General features: G+C 43.4%; 3 protein-coding genes across 3 annotated transcripts; 1 reads left to right on the top strand and 2 right to left on the bottom strand.

The window, feature by feature from the left end:
- Positions 1–190: 190 nt before the first annotated feature.
- chtf8 (CTF8, chromosome transmission fidelity factor 8 homolog (S. cerevisiae)) lies at positions 191–4628 on the bottom strand. Its single transcript, XM_038705722.1, has 3 exons — positions 4481–4628; positions 4048–4171; positions 191–1160 (listed from the first exon to the last, which is right to left on the bottom strand). Exons 1-3 carry the CDS (start codon positions 4498–4500, stop codon positions 891–893), a joined length of 414 nt encoding a protein of 137 aa, XP_038561650.1. The 5' UTR covers positions 4501–4628; the 3' UTR covers positions 191–890.
- Positions 4629–4679: 51 nt separating this feature from the next.
- utp4 (UTP4 small subunit processome component) lies at positions 4680–16767 on the top strand. Its single transcript, XM_038705721.1, has 17 exons — positions 4680–4783; positions 4943–5106; positions 5434–5622; positions 5708–5792; positions 6104–6193; positions 6358–6569; positions 6659–6830; positions 12542–12633; positions 12837–12933; positions 13050–13114; positions 14169–14285; positions 14609–14765; positions 15223–15329; positions 15423–15518; positions 15679–15864; positions 16013–16123; positions 16494–16767. Exons 2-17 carry the CDS (start codon positions 4948–4950, stop codon positions 16608–16610), a joined length of 2052 nt encoding a protein of 683 aa, XP_038561649.1. The 5' UTR covers positions 4680–4783; positions 4943–4947; the 3' UTR covers positions 16611–16767.
- Positions 16768–17890: 1123 nt separating this feature from the next.
- Positions 17891–20839, bottom strand: il17c (interleukin 17c). Its single transcript, XM_038705720.1, has 3 exons — positions 20757–20839; positions 20429–20664; positions 17891–18780 (listed from the first exon to the last, which is right to left on the bottom strand). The coding sequence occupies exons 1-3, from the start codon at positions 20769–20771 to the stop codon at positions 18504–18506; spliced, it is 528 nt and encodes a 175-aa protein (XP_038561648.1). The 5' UTR covers positions 20772–20839; the 3' UTR covers positions 17891–18503.
- Positions 20840–23885: the final 3046 nt, after the last annotated feature.

Raw genomic sequence — 23885 nt, 5'->3', positions numbered from 1 at the left:
TTCTTTTCCCACATGGGACGCATTTGTCTAGCACCTGCTGTCGCCTGAACGCACACATAAGCGCTCAAGACAGAAAATGTGGTTATTACACAGAGCTTATATTCTGTCTCTATCTGAATAAAAGACAATGTTGCATTCTTATTCCACTCGCCTTGTACCATTTACAAGATGAAAATAACAATTTTCTTATACAACTGGCATGAATTCTTTTAATTTCTGAAAAATGAATTCTGGGAAATGCGAAAAGCTACCAGAAGCAGAAGTAAATGTAGTGGGTAAATAGAGCAGGTAAACCGCTATCAGAGGAAATCTCTTCATCAAAGAGCATCTCCTGGAATCATAAAGTCATTATTAAACAGTCAGAGTCGACCGGGAAGACTTTTGTGTACAGTTTATCTGAACGCAGTGGCCTAAGGTTATGAAGTGGATTTACAGTATTTGGGAAATGTACGCCTTCTGTCATGAGGTGCAATGTGGTGGAAATGTCCGTTCCAGTCGCAACAAATGATAAGGTTGCATGTGTGTCCCTAGTTTGGATACTTATGGACTGAAGCTGAAATCTTTGTTTTCATAGAAAATACTTTAAATGATTTAGTATTGCATCCAGAAAGGGATTCTTGTCAGTGTGCAAAAACCTTTGAAACAACATTCAGACCATCATGGAGCTTTAAATATTATCTATAAATGTACGTCCGGGGAGCCTCATTAAAGTCTCTCGCTGGAATAAGTTCAGCGTCAGGTTAACAGGATTGATCAATTGTACAATAAATGTATAATCTAACTAGGTCATGTTAGAATTGGATGACACCAACTGAAGTATAACTGTTAAAATAAAATAAAAAGTCCAGCACAAGACAGATGGATCCGTCTGTGACCATAATGCAGTCACTCTACACCTTCTTGGGTACATTAGTGATGATGGGTTTAGGGCGCGTCTTAAAGATCAGCTTCCGTTTGATGAGGGCAGTCACAGAGTAAGAGGTGGAGGTGGGTCCTTGCTGGTTCGTTTCCATGGGTACCTGTCGGACATCGTCGTCGTCACGGTTGTCCAGGCTATCCTGCGCATGGCCTGAATGCTTGGTGAGGACAGCGAAGGGTTTCTCCAGTTTGACCTGCTTCCCATATAGAATATGATGTCCGACAATCAGCACGGGCACCCCCTGCAGGAGGGAGGAAGAAAACAGCAGAGACTGAGGGATGGGGAAAGGATCGGCAGAGGCATGAAGATATTCAAGACTCCCGGAACCCCCCTCCCCACGATAACCATTTATAACTAGAGCAACATCAGTAGAAAGTTTCTCAAAAGTGTCTTGATCGATCTTGAGATTTTTGAACACATATTGATCTGTGAATTGTCATCATAGAAACAGATCATCAGATTGTGATGTTTATTGCAGCTTCAGCGTTATCGTCTGCCTTCCCTTTGACACACAATGTCTCGTGAGTGTTGATAGGCTATTTTTCGATACTTGTAACTAATCAGACATTAAGCAGACAGAGAGAGGCAGCTGGATCAGAGCCAAAGTAGCATTAGTATTTTAAAATTTATTTAACCCTAACAAAACTACAGATCGATCCGAACTGTGTGTTTTGTGATAAGTTGCATCACTATTGAAGTAGGGAGGGATAACTTTTGTGTGAAAATTATTCAGCAGAGGTAGGGAATATAAATCATCACTTGACTAACTGATAAATCACTTTGATCTATGAAAAGTCAGAAATAGTGAAAAAATTACACTGCTCAAAAAAATAAAGGGAACACTAAAATAACACATCCTAGATCTGAATGAATGAAATAATCTCATTAAATACTCATTTCTTTACATAGCTGTGCTGATAACAAAATCACACAAATTATCAATGGAAATCAAATTTATCAACCCATGGAGGTCTGGATTTGGAGTCACACTCAAAATCAAAGTGGAAAACCACACTACAGGCCGATCCAACTTTGATGTAATGTCCTTAAAACAAGTCACAATGAGGCTCAGTAGTGTGTGTGGCCTCCACGTGCCTGTATGACCTCCCTACAACGCCTGGGCGTGCTCCTGATGAGGTGGCGGATGGTCTCCTGAGGGATCTCCTCCCAGACCTGGACTAAAGCATCCAACTCCTGGACAGTCTGTGGTGCAACGTGGCGTTGGTGGATGGAGCGAGACATGATGTCCCAGATGTGCTCAGTTGGATTCAGGTCTGGGGAACGGGCGGGCCGGTCCATAGCATCAATGCCTTCCTCTTGCAGGAACTGCTGACACACTCCAGCCACATGAGGTCTAGCATTGTCTTGCATTAGGAGGAACCCAGGGCCAACCGCACCAGCATATGGTCTCACAAGGGGTCTGAGGATCTCATCTCGGTACCTAATGGCAGTCAGGCTACCTCTGGCGAGCACATGGGGGGCTGTGCGGTCCCCCAAAGAAATGCCACCCCGCACCAAACCGGTCATGCTGGAGGATGTTGCAGGCAGCAGAACGTTCTCCACGGCGTCTCCAGACTCTGTCACGTCTGTCACATGTGCTCATTGTGAACCTGCTTTCATCTGTGAAGAGCACAGGGCGCCAGTGGCAAATTTGCCAATCTTGGTGTTGGGCTGTAAGCACAACCCCCACCTGTGGACGTCGGGCCCTCATACCACCCTCATGGAGTCTGTTTCTGACCGTTTGAGCAGACACATGCACATTTGTGGCCTGCTGGAGGTCATTTTGCAGGGCTCTGGCAGTGCTCCTCCTTGCACAAAGGCGGAGGTAGCGGTCCTGCTGCTGGGTTGTTGCCCTCCTACGGCCTCCTCCACGTCTCCTGATGTACTGGCCTGTCTCCTGGTAGCGCCTCCGTGCTCTGGACACTACGCTGACAGACACGGCAAACCTTCTTGCCACAGCTCGCATTGATGTGCCATCCTGGATGAGCTGCACTACCTGAGCCACTTGTGTGGGTTGTAGACTCCATCTCATGCTACCACTAGAGTGAAAGCACTGCCAGCATTCAAAACATCAGCCAGGAAGCATAGGAACTGAGAGGTGGTCTGTGGTCACCACCTGCAGAACCACTCCTTTATTGGGGGTGTCTTGCTAATTGCCTATAATTTCCACCTGTTGTCTATTCCATTTGCACAACAGCATGTGAAATTGATTATCAATCAGTGTTGCTTCCTACGTGGACAGTTTGATTTCACAGGAGTGTGACTGACTTGGAGTTACATTGTGTTGTTTAAGTGTTCCCTTTATTTTTTTGAGCAGTGTATTTTTCCCTTTCAGATTCACACGCAGTCTGTGGTACCACACAGTGTGCGTTGGCCATCCCTCTATGGACGGAGACTTTTCTCGCAGGAGAGGATTGACATAAAAATTAAAGAAATATTACTAATAATTATTGTTGTCTTGGCTTGGGTGGTATCACGGTATACCAGGGAATTTAGAAATCCTGACAGTACGTCTCCATACTGTCAGGATGCTGTATAGAGCTGAATGCAAGCGGCAAACGCCGTGTGAAACTGCCTGACATCATCTTCAAAGCAATAACTCCCTTCACGCTTTCCCACCAGCTGGGAAACACCGGAAACACCCACACAAGCTTTAAATGCAGCCTTTATTCTCTGACTGTACAAACTGTAAGCTACTCCTCCCATTTACTGCTGAACTCCCCTACACACCTTTTGCTCTGATGCATTCACCTGTCGCGCACTCCAGCTTTAACAGTGACCCTCATAACACAACAGTTAAACACCAACATGTCACCCAGTCCATGTGCTGTGAAGGACCCCTCATTGGTTTAGCTATCAAGGAACATGATGCCAGAATCTAACCTCTCTGTGCAACTGTTTTGTTTTGTAACCACTTTGAGCTTAGTTAGACAAGGTGTCCTTCAAAATATAGGCCTGTGCTGTCCCTGTGTTCCAGTGAATTCTGCACTATTTGAATCACGTCCTGCTTTCAGTACAGGCTGAGCTCTATCACAGAACGAAATGAGCGCTTTCTGTTTGGCCACATAGTATCTCTAAAACTCAGTCAGCATTTGAAAAGCACCAGTGTTTCTCTGTCTTGGGCTTACCTCTTTGGTGTACAGCAGGTCTCCCATCACGTTTCCTGCCAGACCAGAGTTGTGTCTGGAAACCATCTCCCCCTGCAGCTCCACCAGCATCCACTCTGGAGGACTGCTGCCATCCACACTGCCTCTGCAGGAGCAACATAACAAAACCTTTAAGAATCCCATGAGCTAACGTTACTTTCCAGTTTCACTCCGAAGCACTTAATGAATAAAATGTCAGCTTACTGATTCCATATTCCTCTCACATCACGTTACTTCTTCTGTGTTTCTATGTTAGCACTGTTCTCCTAAAACCGCGCTAATGCTACTGTCTGAGGATGTCCTCCAGATATTATAAACTTTAACTAACGTTGGCCTCCATTTACCGTTAAATCGCTAGAAATACAAATTTACCAGGCAATAGCAAAATAAACTAAAGTCAGTTCATCATTCTTACCGTATCACCATTTGTACCATTGTCCTGTCAGATAGCAAAGACCGTCGTGTAACATTAACACTGATAAAAAGGAAAAAGGCCCACAGGTTATCAAGACATTCAACGTTCCGCTAAAACGGTCACAACACAGCTCACTTTTCCGGTAGAATTTCCCGCCAAGTGTGAGTGCTGTCACTGCGATGACGTATTTCCGTTTTGGTGATCCATTACCGGTTCAAAGGTCCTCAACGTGGCCCCTGGTGTTTTCAAGCGTGTGGAGTTAACAGCAAAGAAAGTGTAGTGGTGCTGGAGGGAAAACAGCAGGTAAACCGTGTTTTGCTGAACTGAAGTGAATGTTGAATGTTGAATGGTCTCACCTGCGAGGTTTTTGCTTTTGCTAACGAACAGCAGGGTAAACGTTACAGGTTGTCTCTTGCTGTCCGCTGCCCCGTTTTAGTAACCTGTTTGTGTTTTCCACTCTAGTGAAAATGGGTGAGTTCAAGGTGCACCGGGTTCGGTTCTTCGACTACATGCCCAGCGCTATCAGAGCCATGGCGTTTAACAACCGCACTGAGCGGCTGGCTCTGGCTCGGGCTGACGGAGCTCTGGAGATCTTCAACTTCGCTGACAACTACTTCCAAGAAAAGGTAACAACTCGGAAGAAATCCAGACAAGCTTGTTCATTTGTTCACTCGTGTCTGGCTCTCTGAAGTCACCTGCTGTATTCTGCACTCTACATAAACAACTGAACACTTGGTTAATACATGTGCCATGTTTTTAGGTGTCTACATCCTGTTTACTCATTTGAATAAGCTTTAGTAATGAGAGTTTAGAGAACGGTAGACATCCAACTCTGCACATAGACAAATACTAAACTGCTCAATGTCTTAATGGAGTAGATCATATGGCTGGTTGTGGGGCTAGGTCAGATGTGCAGGGATAACCTCCAGACTTGCTTTGATTGTGATACACAGGTCATCCCAGGACAGGACGGCCGGGCTGTTGAGGCTCTGTGCTGGGTGGGCCAGCGTCTGTTCATTGCCGGTTTGAACGGAGTGATCACAGAGTACGACCTGGAGAACCTGAGGCCCAGGTACTCTGTGGAGGCCTATGGAGGACCAATCTGGACCATCACTAGCAACAGCCAGGGAACACTGCTAACAGTCAGTCAATACCTCGTGGATATTATATTTACTCTACGCCTCATCTGGCCTTCGGCATTGAATGAATGTTTTTTTTGTGTGTCAGGTCGGCTGTGAGGATGGAATGGTGAAGATTTTTGAAGTACTGGAGGAGAGGATTCAGTTTCAAAGAAACCTCGACAGGCAGAAAGGTAAAAGAACAATCTGAGGCTGAGGGGTGTTTTTCATCTGGGTAGTGTTAGGTTCAAATACAGTCTGTGCATACAGTAACTTACATTTGTGTCCTGCAGCCCATTAATTATTAAAACTCTTTGACCAGTGTCCAAAATGTAACTAAAAGTTTTTTTATCTAGAAACTAGTGTGGTTGTAACTTTGTGGAGGAACAAGTAATTAATTAAATTTTTTACCCAAGGACAAATGTGATTATTTTCTTGTGAGTCGGTAATTTTGGAGCCCGTCTGTGACTTTCAGTGTTTCAGCTTGTTTCCTGTGGTCTTCTAGGTCGTATTATATCTCTGTCCTGGCATCCATCTGGTACACTGATTGCCGCCGGCATGATGGACATGATCAGAATCTTTGATGCTGAGACAGGTAAGCAGATACGGCTCGATCCTGAAATGATTAGCACTGAGCCTACTGCCAGTTATTGTAAGGTAATATCAGAAGATGAGCTTGGTGTTAACTCCATGTGTTCTGTAAATATGGCGTACTGATATTGTGAGCTTTCAGTCTTTGTTTTCTTATTCTGACCTCAGGCCACGCCACGCACAGGCTGCTGGTGGACAGGGGTGTCGGAGCATCCAAGAACAAAGAGGTGGTGGTTTGGACCATCGTGTTCCTGTCCGACCACACCATCATTAGCGGTGATTCTGCGGGAAAGGTCCAGATCTGGGACGGACTCACTGGAACTCTGGTTAGAACTCACCTGGTCACCAAGTGGGACGTTCTGGCTCTGTCTGTTTCACAGGTAAGTGTGCAATCAAGAACCAGGAGGACACATTACACAACCCCATCCCTGCAGAACCAGTGATTGTTAACTTTCCAAATATGTAACAGGATGAGAGCAGTCTATTAGCTGGGACGTCAGAGGGCACCGTCATCCAGTTTCAGTTCATCTCCTCCACTGTGGACCAGCAGGATAAGGAGTGGGTCAGAACACGGACCTTTAAAAACCATTCGCATGATGTGAGAGCACTCGTCCACACGGAGACTGCAGTGGTTTCTGGAGGTCAGTGTTAAATCTGCTGTTGGTGATTTGTGAATTTTTTTTTTTTTAATTATTATTTTTCTTTATTGAATGAACCCTCAAATCATCATACTTTAAACAAAGTAATAGATGTCTGTTATAAATAGTGATAGTTCAGTATTTAGCTATATGTGGCTCTTTGCATGGCAGTGTCAGTCAGTCTTTGGTCCAGACTGAAATGTCTCAAAACTATTAGATGGATTGCCATGAAATTTGGTTGAGATCTTCATGTTCCCCTTTAGGATGATTTGATTAGACTTGGGTGACCCCTGAACCTTTTCTCTAGCTCCATGATCTGGTCAAATTTAAAAATTGTCCCGTAAAACTAATGACATTCCCATCAGCCTCAGATGGACGTTGAGTTTAGTGCTAATAAGCAAACATGGACTCTATAAACATACTAGTGTTAATATGTTGAACAGCGTCAGAGCTGTTAGCATGGCTGCAGACTAGAGTCTGACTCATATGGGATTTTTAAGACCGATAGGAGCAATGCAATTCTCATAACAGTATTGACGTATCTGTCTTTCGTCTCTCTTTTTTAATTGTCATTTTAGGCTGTTATAAACACCAATACTGATTTATCTGCAACCAGCTCACATCAGCCAATTTATTTATTGGGCTCTACTGCAGACTCTTAGGCCCAATCTCAAGTCCACACTCAGTCAGATGCATGTCTTTGGGGGCTTAGGTCCATCCCACTGTCAAATTGTCAAGACTTTGCCTGAGGGAATTGCTCACAGTTCATAGCGTTGTGATCTGAAAGTGGTTACCAGGGGAAACCATGAAGCGAGAGGAAAAATCACGGCAAATCTGCCTTATGAGAGGAGAAGAAAGAATTTCCAGACAAGCATTTAAGGAGCAGCCAACCTTGACACTAACATGGTTAGGAAAATTTGTATGGATTTAAGTTTGTATATTAGAACACGTGAAATCAAAATGCTATCAACTTATCACACACCTAATTAATCAACTACTTATTTTAGCTTTTGCTTAATGATGCTGTTTTGACCAACACTAGTGCATTGATTATTGACAATTACCTCTCGTCCATTCTGTAGGCCAAGAGCTTGCAAGGCGTATAAATCTGGCATTAAGAAAGTAAAAAACGTAAAATAAAAAGTGTGCATCATGTTTGATTTTGAGCGCTTGCAGCCTCATCCACTCACTTACTTACCAGGAGATGTCCGTTAAGTTTGAGGGTTCAGGGCGTGACTCCACATTCCGATTAAACATTGTTAAAGGACATCAGTAGGGATATCTAACTTTTATTTAACTGTTACATGCAAAGCCCAAATTGTCTGCACAGTCCAAAACAATACTGTTCCACTATATCATACTGAATTTGTTGCAGTGAAATAGTGCTGTCAGTCATGTTATATATTAAAGCTGAATGCGTTCTACATCTGACCTCTACAGCATTTCACTAAGAGTAGTAGTTACACCTGGCCCGACTTTTGCAGTAATGCAGTCCCATGTCATGCAACAACACATTAGCTAATTTGGTATTCGTTTAGGGGCTCATCTTAAGGGCTAGGCAACGTTGGAGAACTAGCAAGAGGTAGCTAGTAACTATTTTTTTTTTTTTTTTAAAACCTGTCCTGCCCAGCAGCCTGGTATAGAGTATAATGACCTGGATACCATATTGTGCCAGACAGATTTTACTTTAACAAGAGAGTATTAAAATACTCCTTTGTCTGTTTTATTATTTATTTAATTATGTATTGATTTGTCACCGGGCCGGACAGGGGGGCAGACACGGGGATGGGGGGGCACAAACAGACAGCACAGAGAAAGGACAAGACCTGTAAGAGAAGGGGGAAAGGGGGATGGAGGGTGGGGACAACAGAGAAAAGCTGTGGGAAACACCAATTGCAGAAAGCAACGAAACCTGCAAGAGAACAGAGAGGGGGGCTTGGGGAGGAGAAAAACAACAACAAACAAACACAAACAAAAAAAACAATAAAAATAATAATAATAGTAAAAGAAAACCAGCCGAACAGCAGCAATAAACAGCTGACATATTAAGACAACTAAGAGAACAATGAAAACAAGAAACAGTCACACACACTAAATAAGCAACACAACACAGCCACGAGAGCTGGAATAATAATTAATTTAAATAAGTAACTGAAAGAAAGGCATCAGGAATAATTCTACCAGGGACAACCTAAGTTTGTTTGTGTCTGTGTGTGTCTGTGTGCGTGTGGGTGAATGTGTCTGTATGTGTGTGTATGTACGTGTGTGCGCATAAGCCTGTTAAAGAATGTAGTTGTTAGAGAGAGTGGGACGCCACGACTGTAACAGGCAGGCAAGAACCCCAGTAGCCAATAGGGGTGGAAGAAAGAAAAAGAATAAATCAAAAAAAAAAAAAAACAAAGACTCCCAGATGCACCGCGATGCAAACGCAGAAGACCCCGACCCAAATGCCAGTTGACAACGTAATGCCGACGGAACCGAAAGAGGAAGAGCAGCGCCCGGACCGACCGCGGCGCAGACACAACATAGACCAGTGGCCCCCCCCATCCAGCACCCCACCGCCGCGCAGCAAACAACCACAGTGCCCAAATGCCACGCAATCATCAACACCAATGCACAAGTGACGAGCCCAACGCGCACACTGCGCGAGCACGGCGACACCCATGCCCAGCAGCCCCCCGCGAATCCCGCGTGCGAGGTCGGGCAAATGAGAGAGAGCAAACGGACAACACGACAGCGAAAGCCAGCGGAGAGAGACACCAGCAGCAAGCCCCAGCCCGGCAGCAAACGCGCCGCACAGGTCACCGTGCACCCGCCAATAAAAGTCCACCGTCCCCCCAACCGCCGGAAAAAACTAAGGCCGCCGGCGCCAGCCGACATCCCCCATGCCCAGCGCGCCCCCCGGCCGGCATGCAACACCAGCCAAACCAGCAACGAGGCAAAATCAACTAGCTCAGCTGCATGCCACCAATAACCCACCCATCCATCAAGGGCCGAGAACTCCAGGCACAAACCCAGAACAAACCGGAGCACAGCCCTGCCCCGCACCCACACTGCACATCCCGAAAACTAACTATATACCTCAGTATCCAGAGGGGTCCAACAACTGGCCGACAGAGAAATGGGCAAGCACGGATCCGAGGCCAACGAAGCAAAACAGGAACGCAAACAGGTCCCTCCAAGCCAACGAGGAGATGCCTCCCCCGGACTCCAACGCACAAACTAAACGCCCAGCAGCCATCCAGAGACCCTGCCCGGGAAAAAGTATAATACATCAAGATGCATCGATAATCGCCCCACAATCCCACCGCAGACCCCCACCCCCAGAAGCCAGAACACCCTGCGACCCCCCCAAAGCGCAAAGGACCCCAGACCGCATGTCCAGGGGAAGCTGTACCCCGCCCCAAGGAAGAACAGCAGAAAGCCGTGCCGGGAAGCTCGCTACCGCCAGGGAGCGATAACGCGGGAGAACCAGGCCAACGGTCCCCCAGCCCAGCCAGAGGCATCCCTCCCTACAGTGCAGCCAGTGACAGCAGCCCCCGAGGCCGATCTCATCCCCGGACAGGGGCCCAGCCCCCCCCAGTCAAGCACCCCCAAGGAGGAGCACCAAAACCTACCCCGACAGCACCGGCCATGCGCCCCAGAGACTCCCGAATGCCCCCACCGTGAGAGAGCTGGCAGGGGGAAGCAGCGGGAGCCTCACCTCTGCCGAAGAGGGCCCAGGCGAGGAGAGGAGACAACGGGCCCCCAGGCCCAGGGACACACCACCCGCCCAGAAATGAGCAAAGGCCACAAGCCCGAGTCCGCAGAACCCTAGGCCAAGGGCAGGCCCCCACGCCAGGGGAGCCCCGACCCCCCCCAGCCCACCCCAGATCAGGCAAGGCCGCCACCAACCCCACAGCACCCCCAACGCCCGGGGCTCCAGGGGTAGGACACGAGGCCAATGAGAATCTCTCCCACTCCTTCAACCCCTAGTAGCTAGTAACTAAAAAAAATCTCTCTCTCCCTACGGGTCTTCCTGACAAACCCCAAAACACATTTTGATGCACAGTGAGTGCACAGGTAAAGAGCAGGTAGGTCCGCCAATTGTTTGAACTGAATGAAATTATTGACAATGTTTTATTACAGTCCTGCGACAGCCACAGTTACAGCTTTGTTTTTCTTTTTTGTGCAAGAGAATGTGATTCATTGGTTGTTGTTGGGATGTAAAGATAATTTCAGGAAATAAAAGAAATGCTTCTGAAATAAATTGCCTACCTAGCTTAAATTCAGATGAAAGTATGTTTTAGCACTGTCCAAAACACAGGACCATCAACTGTGCAATTAATTATACAGTTAAAGTATTTCTGAATGTGAATCACCGTTAGAAAGGTTCAGATGTTGTGTTATTGTTGCCTTGTGTATCTGATAATAGTCATGGTTGTTTGGCTGCTTTTTAAACAATAATGATAACAGAAATAACCCAAATGGCCTGATCAAAAGTTTAATACCCTTGAATATTTGGCCTTGTTACAAAGTGACACACAGGTGAAAATGGCAATTAAAGGTTATTTCCCACACCTGTGGCTTTGTAAATTGCAATTAGTGTCTGTGTATAAATAGTCCATGAGTTTGTGAGCGCTCACGTGGATGCACTGAGCAGGCTAGATACTGAGCCATGGGGAGCCGAAAAGAACCGTCAAAAGACCTGCGTAACAAGGTTTTGGAACTTTATAAAAATGGAAAAGGATATATAAAAAAAAAAATCCAAATGCCAGTTTGTACTGTTCAATCACTTATCGAGAGATCCAAGAATTTTCGACTTCTTAATAACAAGCCAAGGTCAGGTAGATTTCAGCCAAAATTGCAAGAAGAATTATTCGGGGTACAAAGAAGAACCCACTGGTAATGTCAGGAGAAATACAGGCTGCTCTGGAAAAAGATGGTGTGGTTGTTGCAAGGAGCACAATACAAGCTGCGTGGTTGAGTTGCCAGACAGAAGCCTTTACCGCACCAATGCCACAAAAAAGCCCGGTTACAATATGCCCGAACACGCCTTACTACCATACAGTCCTTTATCAGAGTGGAACCTCCACTACAATCACAGTGACTACAGTACTGTGAAAAGAACTTGGGTATGCCATAAAGCAAGAATGCTTTCAGAAATAAACATGTTAATAAATGAGATTTGGTGTGACCACCCTTTACCTTCAAACAACATCAGTTCTTCTAGGTACACTTGCACAAAGTCAGGGATTTTGTAGGCATATCATCAGGTGTATGACTAAACAATTACACCAAACAGGTGCTGTTGTTCACCAATTCAGCATGAAGGTTAAAACACAACCATGAAGTGAAACAGAAACAGCTGTGTAGGAGGAATCCAGCTGGGTGATGAACAGCCAAACTCTGCTAACAAGGTGAGGCCGCCGAAGACAGTTTACTGTCGAGACTGAACACAGTAACAAGACACAAGGTGGTTACACTGCATCAGCAAGGCAGACAGGGGTTTCCAGATGTGCTGTCCAAGCTCTTTTGAAGGAGCACAAAGAAACTGGCAACATTGAGGACAGTAGATGTAGTGGTGAGCCAAAGAAATAGTGGGACCCTGGTACACCCATCCATGGTCTGGAGAGGGATTTGGTAATTTGGTCTCAATGCTGAGAAGTACAGGCAGATACTTGTACTACACTTTGTATTTTGTTAATTGATGAAGATGTTTGTAATCCTGTCAGGTATGGACACCCAGCTGGTAGTGCGACCCCTGCTGGATAAAGTGGAGAAGAACACCCAGGAGTCAGCGCTGCGCAAAATAGCTTTCCCACATGTGAGTACATATTTAGTAGAAAAAAAACTCACAAATCATTAGTTTAAAAAAAAAACAATGTTTGGAAAAGGGCTTAGTATTCTGTCTTGTATGTATTAGCTAGTGAGAAAACAGTTTTGACTTGATTCAGTTTGATAGAGAGCACCTTTTTAAGGCCACTGTAGATCATGACAGTGACATGCTCACCTCTGTCTTCCATGTAGAGAAGCCTGGTTTGTTGTGCAAAGAAAGCAGGACTGCTGCTCTTCCAGTTCCCTGATCATTTAGAGCTGTGGAGAGTGGGGGAGAGCGATGGACATGGTGAGGAAAACACACATCCATAGAGATGTGTTGCAATGCAAAAAGAACATTTATAGTTATAGTGCAGAACCAGTTATAGTGTAATATTTGTGCCTGTTTATCCTGTTTGTTAACAGGAAAGCCTGGTGACAGTCTACGTGTGAAGAGAAAACCAGAGAAACTTATCCAGCTGAAGAGGAAGGTGTGTACTGGTGTTTGTTTGTACATTGTAGAAAACCATTATAACCACTGATGTCCGTCGCGGTACACAAACGTGTTTCTACTTCTCCTCTCACACCGTGCGGGCGCAGGCAGGATTGAGAGTTAAGTTACAATGGTTACGGGGACGCTGTTTGTCCCTCGTCGTGTTATCGTCGACACATTTTTCATTTATGAAAAAGTTTGTTCGTTTGCTCGCCTTTTTGTCTTTTTTGAAAAAGAGTTAATGCGCTAAATGGGAGATGGAAACACACGTAGCGAACATTTAACTTGCATGACTGATCAGCTGTTTCTTTGTCTCTGTCTCCGGACAGCATGAAACATGGCCAGTACTAGCTGACACGAAAGAACAACTTGCCCAGTTCAAACACATTCCTGAAGACTTCTCTCCATTTTCTCACGTCCATGCGACAGGTTTTGTTTCCAGTTTACAACCTCTACTTGTTTATTACGGCCATGCGTAACGTCAACTTCTGACAGAACTGCCTAGTTTATTTGATCCAAACCAGTTAGACAATTAGATGGAAACATGGCTCCTGTCGCTCTGAAACTTCACGACAATACAGAAGAACAAGGTACAGTGGTAGAGAACAAAGGCCAGTTGCAGCAGACTTTTTAGTGATGATCGTTTTCTTCGTCCGCCTCTAGCTAACCAACTTGTGAAAATTCTCCCAAAAGCTTTACAGTGAAGTAGAAGTCTCGTGTCCTGCAGAAAAATGTTTTAACAAGTATATTGATGAATCACGTGGTTCTATGAGGCTTTATCTGCCTTCTTTCCTGTTTTGCTACAGACGAGACAAACAAATCTACTTTGTTACGCTGTTGACTTGGTGTGATAAGGCTCCTTTACAGTGTTACACCAAACAACAATCTCATTGCGATGTTGATCTTTTTCTAGCCTTGTTTAGACATTAGTAGCAGACATCTAGTTCCATAATATGTGTCAGTTTACCTCACTGCTTTTGGCTGTTTTTAATTTAATCTTTAAGTACAGAGGACATTGTAACAAAAAGCTGACTGTGTGCTGTGCTCTGCAGGGAGATGATCAGATCTGCTGCAGTGCCTTGTCTCCGTGTGGAGGCTGGCTGGCGTACTCCACTGTCTCCAGTGTCCGTCTCTACAGATTACAGCACAACAACATCAGCATCACCAAGGTGGGCTCCTCAGCGCTGACTCTACTGCTCCCTTATGCTCCTGTGCAGTAGTCATTGTTCACACAGCCCTGTCCATCAACAAAATTGTTTGTGCATGAGATCTCCAACTTGAATAAACTACCTGGGGATCACTGTTTACAGAACTTAGTCTTACATTTCGCTCATTCTCTCGACAGAAGTAGAACGAGTGAGCTGGTGAGGTTTCACTGTAAAACATTCAGAATGTGTTTGAGGATTTCAGTGTTGCACTCTGATGTATGTAGGTGATGAGGATCCTGATGAAGCTCACCCCTCTCTGTTTTCTTCCTCTTACTCCCTCAAAGGTGTCCAAACTACCTAAGGACTTTCGCTCGGCCCACCAGCTCTGCTTCTCTTCGGACTCCTCCAGGCTCTTTGCTTCCACCAGTCATTCTTCAGTCATTGTTGTTGCCCTCAGCCAGCCCGAGTGCAAATACCTTCATACTCTCAAACCCAAGTCAGGTGAGTCTCAGTCCCGGGTCCCAGTGACAAGTGATCATGGTGTAACCGTGAGGGCCGCATGGGGGAATATATTATTTGAATTGGTAAAGCTAAAACTGTGTTTTTTATGGAAACACTAACTTTGAGGGTCAATCGCAACAAGACCCTGATAGGATCTAGTCAGACCTAGATCTGTGTGGGTTTTTTAAAGGCCATTAATGAGCAAACACTGCTTTTAGTCAACATTGTGTATTTGTATGCACTAATATCCAAGACATTTTCTCCAAAAAGATTGTGAGTTAAATATTTATGAGATGCTAAATATAATACAAAGAAAGCAAAAACAACTTTGTGAAATCATATTGATGCATACTTGTATACATTTGTTGGCCACCTAACCTACCACACCGAAGCTGTCTGTTTTGTTATTTTTGTTTGGTTTTTTTTAGTGTATAACTTGTCTTTGTATGAAATCCAGGCTCCAGACAGCCAGTCCACCTGCTGTTTGCCAGTGAGGATGGCAAATGGCTCGCTACCGCAAACACAGACTGTGAGATCCACGTCTACAACCTTCACAAGCTAAAGGTGCGTTGGAACTCGGATATGTCTTGATAACATTTTTTTTATTTTTTATCGTAGCCAAAGCTCCAGCCTTAAATTCCTTCTGTTTGTTTGCAGCTTCATTGTACAGTTCCTGTGTACAGCTCCTGTCCCACTGCCATAGCCATCCACCCAACAACCAGCAACCTTGTCGCGGTGCACGCTGACCAGCAGGTAAACACTGCGGCATCAGGTTTTGTTTGACTTTTGTTATCTAATCAGCTGCTCTGCCTTCCACAATAAAAGCAGGACATGAAGTTTCCTCAAAGATAATGCTGAGATTGATGCACAGAACAGCTCTCTTACTGTGTGTGTGTCTGTGTGTGTGGTGCAGATCTTGGAGTACTCTCTAGTACAGAAGGAATACACAGAGTGGAGCCGGACGCTGCAGAAACACGGACTGCACTCTCTGTGGTTGGAGAGGGACACACCCGTCACCCACGTCGCTTTCAATCCTAAAAACCCAGCTCACATCATTCTGCACGACATGTTTATGTTCTGCATCATTGACCAGAGTCTGGTATGTAGCCAGTCATTTAAACTGTCTGTCATGTCGATGCAAAGCCTTGAGAACGAGAATGTGTGTGTTTTCAGTTTTCTAGCGGTCAGTGAAAGAATTTTAAAAAATACTGAAACTATGTTTTTTGTGTCTTTGCTTCCACATGCAGCCCCTCCCTGAAGCGAAGGCCCTGCTCTACAATCAGTTGACACTGAGGAGTCTTCCTGAGCCCGAGAGGATCAGACACAGCCACGCCTTTAAGATATGCAAGAATTTCCAGGTACCGTCACCATAGTGAGACCAGTGGAGCTCCACTGTCACTGCTGCACTGTCTCTAAGCAGCGAGTCAGACTGAGAAACGGCCAGGCACTGGCGGGGGTTCTTTAGGGCACTGCTGAGATGGTAAAATACAGGTCAAGAAGTCAGGTTTGAGTGACCATTGAATGCGTTGAGAGAGCTCCTGACAAATATCATTACACATGAATGCAAACAAAGCTCTGAAGATGAAACATGTCCTAAGAGAAGAACATTTCTAATTGTTAATAGTTTTAACGTCCCCATCCAAACAACAAATGTGGAACATATGTTTGATTTGACCTTTTTTTTTATCTTTCTGATGTTTTATGTTCTGCTGATATTTGGCCCCACAGCACCTCATGTGTGTGAGCATATTGGAGGACCATTCTCTGGTGGTAGTGGAGCGCCCCCTGTTGGACATCATGGCTCAGCTGCCTGCACCTGTCCGGCAGAAGAAGTTTGCCACATAAACGGACTGAAGCGGGTTTCCTGGAGGTGTCTCAGCCCAGAGGTTCATATCAGAGGAAACGATTTGTTACCTTATTGTGTTAATTCCCACATTTAAAATAATTTTCAACGAGTGTTAAATGTGTCACCACTTTGTAATAAATAGAGCTGTTAACATGGTGGTGGTATTGAAGTTCTTGATTGAAATGTCTGAACTTTTTGCTCTTAGAACTGGAGTCTGTCACTGATTCATCCACTGGGATTTCAATATACTTGTGGGGCCCAAAATGCTAGACCCACAAGATTAAAGGGCTGTTTAAGGGGTAAGGTTAGGCATGTAGCTGTGATGGTTAAGGTAAGGGGTTAGGGAATACATTGTTAATGAGCGGTCACTATGGGGATAGTGGAACGTGAAAACATGCATTGTCCTGTGGATCATTTAGTTAGTTTTGTTGATGACCAATAGTTTTTCGGGGTGAACTCACTACACAAAGTCTCTTTCAGATACAAATGACTCCTTGTCGCAGAGGGATGATGATGACCTTACATTAGAAGGTCGGGGTTGTTGAGGAACTATCTGTTGGAGTTAATTAATTTATTGTAGTAATTTTCACAATAAAAATACCTTTAGAAAATAAACCAATAATTCTAGGAAATAAAAATCCTTCCTGGTCCCTAGGAAAGAGACTTGAACTCAATAAAAGCACTGATGGCAGAGGCCACGGTTGGTGCCAACTGCACATCAGAATGGAACAAACATTCACTGACATTCATTTGGGCTTCAGCATGTTGCTCAAGGACATGCAGGCTGGAGGGGCCGGGAAAATTAATTAACTAATTACATCTGCAAACTGCTCAAATGTGTTTTTTACACATTTACAAACTTGAAGTTCTGTTGGGGGTTTTTCCCATTCACATGTTCACGCAATTCAATACCGTCAGTCATATGGGCATGAAAGACTCAAATTGAGTGACAGAGAGGTGCAGTCTTGGAAATGGTTTCTGTACATCATTTCACAAGCTGAAATCATCTGGACCCTTATGGTCCCAGTCCCAGTTCTCTGTCCAGGCAAGTGCTGTTTCAGTTTACCTGTGGTGCAGCTGCTGCTGAGACAGCAGAGGGCACTATTGAGCTATTTTATCCCTATTTCACACCTATGAGTCTGTGGCTGGTAGAGCAGTCCTGCAGTCGGCAGATGTTAATGTAGAACTTGAGCTAGAAGTATCCAGACACACTGAGAATTTCTTCAAACATTTTTCTTTATTTTGCTTCAAAGAAGCTAAACTTTATTAATTAAGTCTTTATTAGACTTATAAAGAGACAATATCTATAAAATATCCAAAGTAAATAAATACAGGCTTCCTCATTCACTCATAAGCATTCTAAAGCCTTCAAATGCTCAGACATTTCACACGCAAATCAAACCAAATAAATAGATAATTAAATATTATTATTAGTTAGATCAGTATTTTATCAAACTATACAATAGCTATTTTCTTCGATGACAAGGCCATCAATATGAAAAGAAGTACATAGTAATACCCAGTTCACATTAGCTGCACTATGCAGAGCTGTAAACAAGTCATTAAACAGAGCAAACAGGGCCTATAACGACCTACAAAACACATATTATTAATGTATCAATTATGATGTCATCATTATGACAATAAATAGGCCTTTAAAAACAGGCTGATGTGACTTTTGAAGCCTCATAAATGATCACAGGGGTGTCGGCATGTCATGAGTCCAGGTCAACCTCCAATCAGACAACATCCTGGACCAATGTCCAGTCTGCTGAATCACTGATCACATCACACGTAGGACTTGACACCTCTGAGATAGACTTTCCATGGAACTTGGTGTATTTTAAAACAAACACATTATGATCTGTAGTGTACCACTCTGACACTCCCCTCTAGGAGGAGGAGGAGGTCTTGACTCTGGCACAGGTGCAGCCCACAGCTACATCCACAGTAACTGGCTTCAAATGGTATCTCTTTTTGTCGTAGCAGAGCTCCCTCTTGAGAAACACCCTGCTCTGCTTTATGGGCACTGAGTTGTAATCGTGGCTCTCCACTGGATGTCTCTTGTCCCCCACTGAGTTGCGGTTCTCCTGGATCAGGATGCATCCTGAACACAGGCACTGAGCCTCGGTGTAGGTGGAGGGAAAGTGATCCTCCATTGTCTTACGTCTGGAAAAGAGCAACACAATGAGCAGCATGTCAGAAAGGATCTGTGACATCCAATAAAATGATGCTTTCCTGAACATTTCTAAATCTATTTCACAATCCTTTTTCTACCCCAAGAAATTAAATACATGAATGTTTTTTCCAGAGGTAGAGGATTTTCACAACTGCACTTTGCTCTAACATACATAAAACCTGCACAGGGATGCCTGCCAAAAACCACACAGTGTAAGACAGTGTAAGAGTTTAGACTACAGCGTCATTTGGACGGCACTTCTCCTCATCATGACCTGAGCCTTCAGCAAGGCTGAATTACCAACTGCCCCAGTAAAATTTGTTCATTGAAAATTGTACTTAAGTATCAGTAAATGTAGGTGAATAATCAAAGTAAATACTTAAACTCAGCCCCTGTGACTGATAAATTACAATATAAGACATTATTAGATTGTTACTGATACAACAATGCATAAGGTGCCTTTACTGTTAGCTTTTCAAGGTGTGACTAATTATAACTACTTTATATATAGTTAGTTATTAAACCCAGCAGGCAGAACAAGAGACAGAACTACTGGCTTAATATTTAACAATGTATCTTTTAAAGGAATCTGTTGATTATGTAATCTTACTCTGAAAGGAAACTAGTAACTAAAGCTGGTAAATAAATGTAATGGTGTAAAATGTACAATGTTTCCCACTGAAATGTAGTGCAGTAGAAGTTTAAATTAGTTAAGTAGGCTTCCTTTTAGCAGATGTACTTGTCCATGAGCCACGTGTCAAAATCTAGTTTTATTTTGAATTTTTTTTCTTCATAAAGTTGTGTTTAATTAAACTACAAGCTAACTGACACACAGCAAACCTGAGGTCAGGACTCCAGCATGATAGTTTACTGGGAAAATAATACTACTGCAGTTTGGCTGTTTGACTGCTTGCACACAGTGAACAATGAAGATGAGGAAAAAGAGACTTTAGGAAGCTGCAGGTGCAGGAAAAATCTCTCCAGTCAAGTGCAACAGGGACAGCACATTTCACGTCAATCCAAGCTGATATGAGCCTACAAATCTGCAAACATTGGATGTACAAGGGACTTTCCCTTCTCTGGTGCACGGGCGTGACGCAGGCCACAGCGTCATCGGAGCGCAAAACAATTATTTCAGGGTCAACAGGTTGATCCGTGTACACAAATGCAACATGAGGCATTTTATTTATGAGCTGTGCAAGAATTCAGTTTAAGAATTATTCTAGCATTTCAATGATGCGGAGTGATGCCTGATGTTTTATGGCTGCACCATTCCATCATGTGCAAACACTCAGGATGGATGGGTGAACCGTGAGTCACGGTTCTGCTCCAGGTTATCTGCTAAAAGGGAGGGTTATAAATTTAGCGTCACTGTAAACGCAGGCTACTTCTTAGCCTATAACCCATAGCGCTACCTGATCTTTTCCAAAACCCAGCCAAATTGCAAGCATATATCACCAAGTTAGGCCGTGCTTTTAAAAAAGTTTAGGATCATATGAAGATAGGGTCCAGAAACATTTCCCTTAAAAGAACGATTATAGGTCCAACTGAGCGGTTATGTTCATTAAAAGTTTTTAATAAATGATTTTATTTCTAGTGCCGTGCATCTTGGTGAAAGTAGGCCAGGATGTTACTTACACATATCTCCAGGGGGACAGGGACCTCTCGTGGAGGTCCTTAGGCGTCTTGTGCCGGTAGAGCTCCAGGGGGCAGGAGGCGGGGGAGTCCGGGGCCGCCGTAGTTACGGGTTCCACAGGCTGCTGGAAGCGCCTCCTCAGCTTCCTCTCTGCTGCGTCACGCAGCTTGTCCTCATCATAGCACTGGTGCATCCCGTGCGTCCACGCCGGCACCAGAAAAAGTCCAATGATGAGAATCTGTGGAGGGGCAGACAGACAGCTGAGGTGATGGAGGAGGCAGAGGGCAGCTGGTCTCAGCAGCGGTCCTGTCCTGTATGTGGGTCACTCACCTGATTAATGTCCATCCTCTGTCTCTCTCCTGTGACTGACTGTTAACAAGGGAATCTGCTTTGCTTTTACCAGCCACCATGCTCTCCCTATTTATTGAGCCCAGATGGGAAAAACCGGCGGCATGAGTAAACGGAAATACATTTTATTTCCTCAACTTCCTCTTTCCTCGGTGAAAGTAGCCTGTAGCCTGTCGGGGAGGTGTGAGAGGGCCACTGTTATAGGAATGCATCAGAATGAGCTCAGCCCAGGATCACACACGCGCACACACACACAACTTTGCTCCTCTTTCCCCGTGGGCATTGACATAATGGATTCCCTAGCTCCTAACAGTAACCTGAAGACTAAGAGAGGCACTAAGATGAAACATAATATAAACGTCTCCAACTGTGGGGACCACAATTTCTGTCCCCAGGGTGACAGGAGTCCCCATGGGTTAGTAAGCATTCAGGTTAAAGTCACCAACATGACATGATTATAAAAACATGACACACACACTTCTTGAGTGCAGAGAGGCTGAGGGCGCTGGCAGCTCATAGGAAAGATGCTGTCACTGGAAACTGTTGCTGAAGAGAGCTCACAGTCTGTATGAAGAGTGCCCTTTTTGACCCTTTGAACCGACATGAGGCTGTAACTAGCCTATAACACCTACCTGGTTGTTTGTTTGTGTGTGTAGTTTCTGTTGAGAGTGATTAGTTCCTTTTTGAGGAGCGGTTGGCACCTTGCATGGCAGCTCCATCAGTGTGTGAATGGATGAACGCCTGTATCATGTGTATACATGATCTCATGTCTGTAGCCTATATCAGTATAATATTAACAGTAATATTTACTTTTTTCAGTTTAGTTTACTCCAGGACACTTCCATGTAACAAGGAATTAAAAGTTTATTTATTTATTTCTGACCAAAAGCAAAACAAACTGTATTCATTTCTTTGCACATACTTGTTTAAGAACACTTAGAAATTTTTTCATTTATTTGTCCAGAATTCTCAGAAATGAAACGATAGAAAGATTTTAGCCTTTACACTTTTTGTCTTAGAACACCAAGAAAAAAAAATCTCTTGACTTTTTTGTTTATTTCAGAGCACAAAGTCAAGGTAAAGCAGTCCTCTAATGAAAAGGTCGGCACGTCGAAGTGTCCTCGGGCAAGATCCTGAACCCCAAACTGCTCCTGAAGGCTGTTCCTTTTTGACGTGCAGTTGGCACCATTTATCTGATCTATTATCATATTTAGTTGTGTCACTCAAAAAACAAACAAAAAAACAACAACATTTACAGTTTACTTACCTGTTTGTTTCAGAACACCTAGAGATGCATTCATGTATTTATTCATTTGTTTCAGAACACTCAGGAATAAAACAGTTTTAATTTGATTCATTTATTTCACAACACTCATTGTCTAAAACATTATCTAAACTTTATCTATTTGGTTGTTTCTTCAGGCTCTCGTAAAATAAAAAATCGTACAGTTATAACTGAGGAGAACGTGAGCCAATGAAATTAAAACACACACACACACACACACACACACACACACACATACGGACACGTAACATGAAATGCACATGCACTGCAGCTTTTGGTTTATAAGGTTCAAATGTAAAAAAGAACATAATGGCTCTTTTTTACATGGACACTATGTTTTTATTTCTCATATACTTATAGATTAAATAGTTAAAAGACACCTATAAAAAACACCTATAAATGGAACTGGAAACACATCTTTCCAGAGGGCTGTGTAAACATGACATAAATGAGAAATTCCGGGTCACTGGAGACCGCTTGGCTGTGTCAGTGCTGATGAGCTAATCCAACCTGTTTGACAACAGGACTTTACATCTCAGGGGCTCGCATCCAAAAATAGCAGGCTTTGTTATTATTTGTATCTCCCTTAGTTTTTCTGCCAGGAGAATTTCCAGCAGAGGTTTGTATACCTGACCCAGTAATGCTGCCAAGTCTTCTCTGAAAAGATAAGGTGACAGCTATTGTTAGGAAACATGTTTTGCTGCAGCTCAGTGGTGTGGAGGTTTAAGAAAAGTCTTCATTGTCATCTTTGCAGAAATTCTGCTGTTGATAGTCTCAGTGATTGTTCCTGCGCTCATGTGACAAAAACTCCAACCTCACAGAATGACACTACATACTCACACGCTCAATTCAATTCAATCTAGCTTTATTGGCATGAATGAACAACAATATTGCCAAAGCATCATACAAACTACATAAGAACAATCAACCCCATACATTTCATTAAACAAGTAATTAAAGTGTTTGTGTGTGTGTGTGTTAGAAACATTAAAATATATTAAAAATGTAAATAAAATAAATAAATAAAACTCTCTCTGTGTCTCTTTCTGTCTCTCTCTGTCAAATTCAAATTCAAATTAGCTTTATTGGCATGAATGTATAGCAACTATATTGCCAAAGCTACAGTATATATAAAGTATATAAGGACAATTACTTTCATACATTTCATTAGAAACAAAAATAAAACAGTTGTGTTTGTGTGTGTTAATACAAAATAAATAATAATAATAAAAAAAATATATAAAATATAAAAATTCCATAAAAATTAATATAAAAAAAGAAGTAAATAAATAAACAGTAAGTGTGTGTGTAAATGACACAGTAATGTGTGGGCAGAAAAATAAAACAAAATTTAAAAATTAAAAAGAAACAGTAACGTGTGTGTGTATAAAAAAAAATAAAAAATAAATAAAAGTAAATGACACAGTAACGTGTGTATTATTAATATATTAAAAATTAAAATTAATGAATAGATACAACCGTATATGTGTGTGTATATTAATAGGGGAAAAACCCCTAAAATTAATTAATTAGCTCTCTTTCTCTCTATCTGTCTGTCTGTCTCTTTCTCTCTCTCTCTCTATCTGTCTGTCTGTCTCTTTCTCTCTCTCTCTCTATCTGTCTGTCTGTCTCTTTCTCTCTTTCTCTCTCTCTTTCTCTCTCTATCTTTCTCTGTCTGTCTGTCTGTCTCTCTCTCTCTTTCTGTCTGTCTGTCTCTCTTTCTCTCTCTCTCTTTCTGTCTGTCTGTCTGTCTCTCTCTTTCTCTCTCTCTTTCTCTTTTTCTTTCTCTCTCTATCTTTCTGTCTGTCTGTCTCTCTCTCTCTCTT

Source organism: Micropterus salmoides, unplaced genomic scaffold, assembly GCF_014851395.1.
Source record: "Micropterus salmoides isolate LMB-PRFRI ecotype aquatic unplaced genomic scaffold, ASM1485139v1 Ms_hic_scaffold_8, whole genome shotgun sequence".
NCBI classification, from domain to species: Eukaryota; Metazoa; Chordata; class Actinopteri; order Centrarchiformes; family Centrarchidae; genus Micropterus; species Micropterus salmoides.
Note: the sequence above shows the minus strand (reverse complement) of the source record. Positions and strands in the feature narration are given on the sequence as shown.